The following is a 9,954-nucleotide window of genomic DNA, read 5'->3' as shown; positions in this document are numbered from 1 at the left end:
ACCCTCAAATCAAAGAATAAAGACACAATTTAGTTGTATTTTCCCTTTAGCTCACGAGATGCAGGTAACACGTTTTATACTTAATGTTAATGTAATTCATTTAATCTTATTTCCACAAATGCAATATACGCTTCGTTGACATCCTATTTTAGAAACCGGATGTTGTCTGACGCTAATCTTTCCCACTTATTTGACATTTTATTTAGAAAACCGGATGTTGTCTCACGGTAATCTTTCCGCTAACTTTGCAAAGTCCTTCGCTCGCTCCCGATTCGTGCCGTTTGAATGCGTTTACCGTGAATTTCAGCATATAGGCGCACTACAATTTAAGTGTCTGCTGGGTTGACCACGGAGATCCGAGTGTCTGCTGACCTGACCGCAGTTACTATGGCCACTGGACGAAATCGAGGCGGCGCAGCTGGTGCCTCGATCGATGCAGCTAGCTAGCGTAGCCGGTAACAAGCTAGCCAATAGAGAGCTATCTAGAAGTTAGCTGTAGCAGTGCCCCTTGGCTCGTTATATCATATTATCGTCATTTCGTCAGTAACTTTAAATGTCGTCGATGTAGCTGAGGTATTGATACATGTCTACAGTGTGAGAAAGCGAGGGTGGAGGATTCGAGGCAGTGTTTTGAGGTGGGTACCGCTATTTTCATGTTTAGCTAGCTTTAGCAAACCAAGAAAGCTACTATTGATTATCCCAGGTAGCTAACTTAACGATTACAACCAGCTAAGATGTGCTCTGTTGGATACTAATATTTACTTGGTGGCTCAGTTGCTAGCAATCAACCATCTACTCTAACTTACACTGAGTATGTAACTGGGATATATTTTTGTTTTGTTCTGTAACGCTATCAAACGTAGCTATCGTAGCTAATAGGTTACACAGAAAATGGGTGTGTAGCCACTGGATCAGATAGAACCAGTTATAATTAGCTAAAGTCGTTACTTCGCTGACACGATCAACGGCGTTAAAGATATGAATTGGTTTGCCATATCCGCTAGCTTGCTCAATGATAATACCATTATTGCTAGTGTTTTTTTTTCTTAGTACTGTCATTGTGCTACTGTTGCACAATCACACCCATTTCATTGGCAGCTGCCCAAGCTCTGCAGAGTACCTGCGTCAGGCAGGTGGCAGCCTATGATCGAGGCTACTGGGATTGCTTTTTCATCGTGATGCATGTATACCATTTTCTGATTATATTTTCTCATCATACCAGGTAGAGTTGACTCTGCAGGGGAAGATGTGCAATGGAATGATAGAGTCAATATCAAAAGCCTTTTGGGCCCACACCTCAGCCACTGAGCGGTTCTTTTTGTTGCTGCTGACACTGACTGCAGTGTCCACTGGGCAAGGATCAGGTAAGAGGCAACGTGTATGGTTGCACACTCCTGCAATTCAAAACATAATGTGTTCTGTCCGTATTGCATTAAGCTTTAATTTCTCTGCTGAAGAAATATTTTTAAAATCACCTTAGAATACAGACCAGACGGGATGCATCGCTTGTTCTACACAGGGGAGACTTAATCAACTCGCTCCTAACATTGATTTAGACATATGCCAGATTATCCAATCAGATTTATCATCACTAAGAGTACAGCCCTAATAAACAGCCCTATAATTAGCTGATATCATTGTCATTTATGTGTTATTTTTTGGTATGGTTTACTATACTTATGATTACTAATATTTAATGTAACTATATAATGAACTACTTTTAATGCGTTGTGGAATACATTAAAAGCAAATCGGATGTCCACCATGACACCGCCAATCCACATCAAATACAGTGTGTTTGCTCCATGACAATGCATCTCATTGCCATGGCATTTTCTGGGCACATGTGGTGCCACTGCAAATACTTTTTAGATGTGTACCATAGGCCATCAAATATTTGTTGTATTAATTCTTCTTTTTTTTTGGTCTTCTCTTCCCAGGATGTGCGAGGCCTTATATGGTCCAGAACAGCTGGGTAAACCTCACAGAAACCAGCAGGGGCTCGTTCCCTGTGGGCACCGTGCTGAAGTACAGCTGTGACCCTGGTTACCTGCCGGACGGACCCAGCATCCTCACCTGCACCGCGCTGGGACTCTGGACCTCTGACCCTCCTCATTGTATCCGCAGTGGTGGTAAGATAGGATATTTTGTCCACGATTGTCTTTTCTGATTTGTTAAGTAATGAGGAGTGACTGTTGTGAGCAGCTAAACTGATTTAAAATCATTCATTCATAAGTAAAAAAACATCTTTATTTTCAAGTTTAATTTTGCGTCGCTTTCGTCTCTATAATGATTTTTAGCTACCTTTGCTTGCATATAAACTAAAAACAACACAAAACACTTTTAAAAATAAGGCTGGTACTTTCATATGTGTTGAATCTTTTTCCCCATCAGCATGCTTACCCCTCTCTAAACCTGAAAATGGGGGCTACACCTGCCACCCATCCCCCTGCCGGATGTTTTCCCACGGCACTGTGATTGAGTTCTTCTGTGATGAGCGCTTCGTTCTCAGTGGGGACTACAACTACCTGACCTGTCAGGATGGACAGTGGGACGGCCCCATGCAGATCAGTTGTGTTAGCCAAGGTGGGTCAGTCCTCAAACTCGGATGTAGAAATAGGTCAACCCATGAGTCTTAAACGCTCACCTGTCAGCAAAACAATGCAAATTAGTCCACATAGAGATAGTCTCAACCGTTGACGTTTGTACCGTCTCCATTTAATCCTTCAAAACAAATAATCTTTTCTTCAAATTCATTAAGTTAATTGTTATTACATTTCTTGTTCTATTATATTAACTGTACTTTTGACTGTTTTCTGTTTGTTCAGGTTGTATAAGACCCTCTACCGTGCAGCATGGCTCAACTAATCTGACAGACACCAATAGGAGCTTGTTCCCTGTGGGCACCGTGCTGCAGTACAGCTGTGACCCTGGTTTCCTGCCAGTGGGACCCAGCTTCCTCAGCTGCTCCACGCTGGGACGCTGGACCTCTGAACCTCCTCGCTGTATACGCAGTGACGGTAAAAACAAGCCTCCTCATAGTACCTTCTGCAGTCTGACCCTCTTAACACCTGGTACCAACATGTGCTGTAGCCTGAATGAACAGATATGATCCGCTTTATGTGTATTATAGTCTGACATTCTTTATTTGTTATTTTGATTCCGTTGTCAATATGTATTTCATTTTTAAACCTGTAAGTATCTTCTGTTTTTAATTCAAACATCTGTGTTTTTAAAACCTACAGTTTGTTTACATTAATAACATGGATGTGGATTCATTCAAAAACAAGTTGAAGTCTTCCTGTAAATGCCGTCAGAGACGTAGTGGGGCTCTGATCATACAAACCAGCTCCACAAGAGGTCGGAGACTCATTGGCGTCTAAAATCAACATCCAGCAACTGCAATAACAGGAACGGACATATTATGACCCACACGCTGCCCAGAATGTAGCATACTAAGAATATCCCTGAATAGAGACAAAGAAAGTTTGAATTACTAACAAATACACCAAGGTGAGACATAGCGACACACCTTACAACACTAGAATCCATGTATTTATTGGTTCCCTTTCTTTCATGCCAGACTCCATAGAAGGTAGATAAGTTGACAACTATTAGAGTTAAACTTAGTTCTGAACAGATAATCACGTCAACCGTTTATCCGTGACACAGACCACTTTAATGTTGTGTTTTCCTATTTCCTGTATTAGTTATTAACTGTGTTTTTGACTGTTTTTCTGTTTGTTTGTTTGTTTTTCAGGTTGTATAAGACCCTCTACCGTGCAGCATGGCTCAACTAATCTGACAGACACGAACAGGAGCTCGTTCCCCGTGGGAACAGTACTGGAGTACCGCTGTGACCCTGGTTACCTGCCAGACGGACCCAGCAGCCTCACCTGCTCCACGCTGGGACACTGGTCCTCTGAACCTCCTCGCTGTATACGCAGTGACGGTAAAGACAAACCTTAAGATATTTAGTTTCTTCATAGTAGGAAGCATGTAGAGGTTGAACAGGAATGGGGAAAGTGGGCAGCACTGCATGTCGTTCTTGTACACTATAGAGTTCATGCATTTATTGTTTTCCTGTCTTTCCGTGGACAGTATGCCAGCCTCCATTTCAGCCAGAGAACGGGGGCTACACCTGCCACCCCGCCCCGTGCCAAAGACTCTCTCATGGCACTGTGATTGAATATTTCTGTGAGGAGGGCTACGTTCTGAAGGGAGAGTACAAATACCTTACCTGTCAGTATGGAGAGTGGGACAGCCAAATGAAGCTCAGCTGCCTCATGGAGCAAGGTAAACACAGTCGATCACACATTTGAACAATTGGATGATCACAGTAAGCTCTGCGTTGATAACTGTCGATTGTTGTCTGTCTCGCAGACCGCAATCCAGCTTTACCATTAGGGATGCCCGCCTTGTCCATAGTGGCATTCACAGCCAGCTCGGTGGCCCTGCTCCTGCTCCTGGTGGTGCTGTTTGTACTTCTGCAGCCGAAACTCAAGTCCCTCCATCGGTGAGTCCGCCCTCAAAACACGGAAGGCTCTTAAAAATCCGGAGAGTAGTCGTACAAGTAACAAGTTGACCGATTCTTAACTTTTCTTCTGGTTCTCCACACCTAGACGCGATCACGGCGTGTCCGGCCAGCCCGTGTCGATCATGGTGGAAGGAGTCCAGGTGTCTCTGCCCTCGTATGAGGAGGCTGTGAATGCTCGCGGGGCCTCAGCCTCGCCTCTCAGCTCCGAGTCTCGGGTCCAGATAGTGCTGTCTGAGGGTCAGCATGGCACAGCGCCAGAGGCTGGCCCCTCTAGGCCTTCATCCCTCAAACAGCAGCAGTCGGAGATGGCCGTCGTGCACCCTGTGCCCTCGCCCTCATCCCCCTCCTCATCCCCCTCCTCCTCTGCCTGGGTTCTAGAGCATGCAGGCGCTGCCGCTCCTTCATCCTCACAAAGAAGGCCGTCTGCAGGCAGCGACCAACACAGCCTGTCTCTGGACTCTGAGATGGACAACTCTGATGGTAAACACAGCACAGTCCAACACACTTTTTTTTTTTTACTTAAAGATCCACACTTTGTACTGATGAGAAATGTGTCTGTTCTCTTCAGATATGCCATTGCTGAAGGAGGCCTGAACAATGCAGCAGCCTTTGGACTCCCCGAGACAACCAGCGTTGCTACTGACCTGTACTGGTGAGCGGGGAGAGTTTGTCAACACAGACGAGGCTCCGAGTGACGCTGTGGGTTACTCTGAATAGTTCCTCGGTCCATCCCAAAGGAGAACAGAGATGGGATTCACATGTACATACGTGCTTACATTTTTTTTTTAGAGGAATTCCTACACGATGTATGTACGTCCAACGTGTAAAGCTCAGTTTGAAAATGTAGAACAAAAACAGAAAGAACAGGCACCCCCTGCAGGAGTGTGCCTTTAAAGGTTTGGAAGCTGCAAACCCATTTTGAGAGCTAATGATCTCTTACGTGTCTTGGTCACCGTTACTTTTCTTTAACCACATATCGCACCATTTGAGACGCACATCGGCAAAGATGCATGAAGTCCAGGTAGTCTAGCTTGTTGTCCAAGTCATGCACACTTACGGTTATTGTCCCTCAAAAGATTTTTGTGAATATAAATGATTATTTAAGATGTTGTTGATCATTACTCGCGTCATTCCAGATGCCACTGTACAGTTTAAGGCTGCTTGTCCACCCAAGATTCCCTTTGCTGTGGTTTTTTTGTCCATCGGATTGAGGGCAAACATTTTAAGAGACGAGACGATTCAGGTCTGCATTTGATACATTTCACTCTCGGTAAGTGTTCAGACGTGTTCTCTTCGTACCCATGTCCTCAATGGCCTTAGCTTTCCACTTCTATGCACAGGTATCTGTAATATGTCAAATAAGGAGTTTAAAAAAAAAAAAAATGAATGTCTGTTAAAAGCGTCCACTGCTTAGTGATCTAATGTGTGGCTTTGTCAGACACGTCACTTGTACACCAGAAAATAATTATTCTCTTAATTTATTCAGACTGCTTGTAAAATAATTGTAATGTTTTAAGTGTAAACAGGGAACTGAGATGTTTTATTTAATGTACCTGTAACCAGAGCGCTGTTGATCAGCCATGGCTTCTTTTGATGCTTCCACAACTCGTGGAAACATAAAAAAAAAAAAAAAAAAGAAAATATGTCTTTTCACTTCGCCGCTTCAGTTTTGGTTCTACTGCAGCACGTTGTATGTGACTGTAAATATGAGTACGTGTACAGATTAGTGCAATGTCTTTGTTCACTTTGTTTGACTCTGCATTGAATTTGCTTTTAGACTGAGGAATGGTTTTGTGTTTTGTGAAGATGTTTTTTTTTTAATATATGTAAAGAAAGTTTTAGGTTTAGTCTGTATATAACATACGCCCATTTTGATTAAATATTATTTAAGATGTCCAAATTGGCTATTTCCTTCTTTGTTTTATTAGGCTTTTCACGTCTTTGGAGAATCTGAGATTTCTCTTTGGTCTGATTTAGCATACAGTCTAAAAAGAGCAAATGGCACGTCAATAGATTTTATAAACTCATTCATTCTCACGGTGTCAGTCATAAAATTAGCAGATTTCAGTAAAAACAGATTTTCCAAATAGAAAAAATATAAATACAAAATGTCATGATTCTTAATCATTTGGCTAGCAGGCACTATAGTTAACATTGCATAGAATTGATTAAACAATACTAAAAGTATTAGTTGTTGCACATGCTTCCACAGTCTTTCAGCATCACAGGCCTAAGTGAGGAATGTGCAGACGATGTGGAGACAGTGAGGGCACTGAACCGCTGCGTCCTCGGTATCGGTGCGATGCAGCTCATCTTGGTTTGCCTCTCCAGCACTGGGTTGTCATCGGCGAAACAGTCATGGCTGTTTCGCCACCTCATGTTTAATGTCAACACCGTCTGTGTAAGAGAAGGGAGACGTTAGACTTCTGCTTTCTTTTGCTCTCATGGCTACAATTGTGTGGAGCGGAGAAGAGCGCATGTGCTGCTTCGTTTGCCCTCCTCCCGGCCTCACTCTGCAACAACACACCGGCAGCTGTGACATTTACCCTCGGCTGGTGGCTTGAAGGCTCGGTAACATCTGAAGCACAGGGTCAGGATGAGGGCCTCGCTACACTGGAATATGTAGTATATCAGAGGGAAGAGAAACATGGCTCCGATGACTTGAGGGGGAAAGGCCACTTTTAGGATGGTGACGCACAGCTGGATGTTTTGACAACCCGTTTCCATGGAGACTGTTCTGCTACATCTAAAAAGAGGAGAGTGATTTGTCGTCATTTTTGATAATGCACCAATTTTATGGCTACTAGGAAAAAAATAACTTGGAAAAACTTTAGAATATTTGAACACAAGCTAGTTTGAAACTTAAACATGGGACAGCTGGGAAGTAGTCCGATCCTTTACTTAAGTAAAAGAACATAAGTACATGAATAATAAAACTCCAGTGAGGGTTTGACTGTTACATAATATAATATTCAATTATTACCGATGCATTATTGTGTGGTGGAAAAACTATTTAATGGTACCGAGTGGTACCTGATACTGAAATTAAGAACATTGAGAAAAGAAGTTTCTGTGCAGAGAAGGTCCAATCATACAGAGTGCAATGCAGCCTGAGGGAGGACGAACAGGGTGCAGAGTGTGCACAACTTATAAAGGAGCCGTGCACAAGGGCGGGGGGGTAGGACGAGTCCTCACTAAGACATCTGGACAACAGTTTCTAACCATTCGGTGGTTAACTATTGAATGGTCAACTTTCTGCACTCTTATCTAAGCTGAGCAGAAATACCATATTTAGTCTTGTCCTTGAGTAAGGCACACACACACAGGTATTACTCTACTTGAGGGGACCCTCACTGACCATGTCTGACTTTCGTTAACCTTGTTTATAACTGGGGGTCCTAACACCTTGAAGTTTTATCTCACTAGACAAAAAGGGTCAAAACACTGAGCGGTCTGGCAGTAAAAACAGGTAAATAAGTCACAGTGGAAATGTACCATCACACTTGTGTAAGTAGTATTTTACTGTTATGCATTTTTACTTTTGTGTAGTTTAATCTACAACTGCATCATATTTTATAAAGTCATATAGTAATACATATAGTAACTACAAGCTGTCGTATATTTATAATAAATATATATAATATATCAGTATAATGTAAAGTGAAATGGATTTTTTTAAGTAAACACTACTGGTTCCCAACCTGGGGGTCAGTCCTCTCGGAGGTCCCATGATTAAGCTAATGGATCCCACGAGACTACAACGAACAAGAAAAAAAACATTACGTTTTACAAAATGATAACCCCGGGGGTCAGTCCTATGGTCCCATGATTCAACTGATGGACCACACGAGGCTAAAACGAACAATAAACAAAATATTCAGTTTTACAAGATGATAACCCTGGGGGTCGGTCCTATATAGGAGGCCCCTTGATTCAACTGATGGACCACACGAGGCTAAAACGAACAAGAAAAAAAAAAATCCGTTTTACAGAATGATGACCCTGGGGGTCAGTCCTCGGATGAAATAGCCGACTTGAAAGCAACTCAAAATCAAGAAAGCAACTCAAAGAAAGGTACATGTAGCGTGTATACACTTACTGTGGACTGAGTCTGCATATGAAAGACATGATGTATCCCAGCATGAAGCCAATCAGTGGCATCAGTGCAGCCACGACCAGAACATCGGGTGTGAGGACCATCCATATAATGTCTTTGACGACCAAAGCAGACAGGCTGAACACTATGATGCCGGAGATTATCAGGATGCTGAGGCCAACCTGTCGAGGAAGTGAAAACACATGTTACAAGCGTCAATTTTTCTCCTCTAATGGTACTTGAATCTCAGCATTAAAGCATGAAACTTCTCTCTTTTTCCCTACTTCCAAATTTGCCAAATATCATGTGGAGGCTTCAAGGTCTACTCTTCGTTATCATTTAAGGACTATGGCTTCCTGTTTATTTGGACGACAAATAACACCCACGCCATGTGTTGACTTGTTGTGGAACAGGTCCTTTTTCTGTAAGATATGATGTTTTTACAGTAGTAAAAGCACAGAGGGAAATAGTCAAATGAATAATAGTGTAATTATATTCAGCTTCAGGCTCCTGGTGTTGCGCATGTTGGTTTCCCCCCTCCTATCACAAGTCAAAATGCCTGCTGTCTACAACAGATTTTGTGTGAGGCACATTTCAGGAGTCTCACTTTTTTGACGACCGACGAGTAGTTGGGCTTGTAGTGATTAATGGCGATGCCAATGGCACAAGGCACCAAGGTGAACGTGAGAGCGGAGACGATGCCGACGTACGGCACAGCATTTGTTAGACCGGTGAAGCCTTGGGAGTAGATATAGAGCATCAAAGGCATCAACACCAGTGCCGCGATACAGGAGCAAGTGGTCATTACGATGCTGGGAGGGTGTCAGAGAGAGGAGAAACATTAGTAGACCGACATGCCGGAAATGTACAACGTCTCAAATGGAATATTTCTGTCAGGAATCAATACATCAACTGGGGGGGGGGGGGTTTACCTGAGGTTCATGTCACCCTTAATGGCCAGGGAGAAAATGTTTGATAAGCTTCCCCCTGGACAGCAGCCACAGATGAGCACAGTCACAGCCTTGACGGGATCCATCTGTAGCATTTTGGCTAGAGAGAAAGCAGTCAGGGGCATGACGCCGAACTGGGCCACCAGGGCAATGGCTACTCCTTTCGGCTTGAGGAGATGGGTCTTGATTTTGGAAATCTCCATCGTACAGCCGAGGGAGATCATGGTGATGAAGAGGATGATGATGGTGAAGATATTAAGGGCTTTGTTTAGGGAGGGGGGGATGCTCAGGACACCCATGCTGCCATTACCAGAGACATTTCCCTGGGTGGAGATGTTAGCTATTCCCATGTAGACTTCTGTCACGTTCAT

The 9,954-nt window shown here is 43.3% G+C and overlaps 2 protein-coding genes across 4 annotated transcripts; one reads left to right on the top strand and one right to left on the bottom strand.

Moving 5' to 3' along the window:
* The first annotated feature begins 256 nt into the window (after nucleotides 1-256).
* On the top strand, nucleotides 257-6,427 carry LOC306707356 (sushi domain-containing protein 6-like). 3 transcript variants are annotated; one of them, XM_079174750.1, is made up of 10 exons: nucleotides 257-635; nucleotides 1,227-1,364; nucleotides 1,941-2,132; nucleotides 2,395-2,586; nucleotides 2,829-3,020; nucleotides 3,761-3,952; nucleotides 4,102-4,296; nucleotides 4,384-4,516; nucleotides 4,623-5,017; nucleotides 5,106-6,427. In XM_079174750.1, the coding sequence occupies exons 2-10, from the start codon at nucleotides 1,247-1,249 to the stop codon at nucleotides 5,129-5,131; spliced, it is 1,635 nt and encodes a 544-aa protein (XP_079030876.1). In that variant the 5' UTR covers nucleotides 257-635; nucleotides 1,227-1,246; the 3' UTR covers nucleotides 5,132-6,427. The 3 variants fall into 3 exon arrangements, with proteins under 3 accessions (XP_079030876.1, XP_079030875.1, XP_079030877.1); XM_079174749.1 differs by having other exon boundaries at nucleotides 1,223-1,364; XM_079174751.1 differs by lacking the exon at nucleotides 3,761-3,952 and having other exon boundaries at nucleotides 1,223-1,364.
* Nucleotides 6,428-7,045: 618 nt separating this feature from the next.
* Nucleotides 7,046-9,954, bottom strand: LOC306707315 (hepatic sodium/bile acid cotransporter-like; the record flags this gene model as incomplete). Its single annotated transcript, XM_079174708.1, has 4 exons — nucleotides 7,046-7,283; nucleotides 8,637-8,815; nucleotides 9,241-9,445; nucleotides 9,566-9,954. 4 exons carry the CDS (start codon nucleotides 9,952-9,954, stop codon nucleotides 7,046-7,048), a joined length of 1,011 nt encoding a protein of 336 aa, XP_079030834.1.

Source organism: Pholis gunnellus, assembly GCF_910591455.1.
Source record: "Pholis gunnellus genome assembly, chromosome: 15".
In the NCBI taxonomy this organism is placed as follows: domain Eukaryota; kingdom Metazoa; phylum Chordata; class Actinopteri; order Perciformes; family Pholidae; genus Pholis; species Pholis gunnellus.
Note: the sequence above shows the minus strand (reverse complement) of the source record. Positions and strands in the feature narration are given on the sequence as shown.

Excerpts from the sequence above, each read along its gene's own strand:
- LOC306707356 (XM_079174750.1), top strand. The coding sequence starts at position 1,247 with ATGTGCAATGGAATGATAGAGTCAATATCAAAAGCCTTTTGGGCCCAC. Across the intron at positions 2,133-2,394 it reads TCATTGTATCCGCAGTGGTG|CATGCTTACCCCTCTCTAAA; the intron begins GTAAGATAGGAT and ends TTTCCCCATCAG. Across the intron at positions 3,953-4,101 it reads TCGCTGTATACGCAGTGACG|TATGCCAGCCTCCATTTCAG; the intron begins GTAAAGACAAAC and ends TTCCGTGGACAG.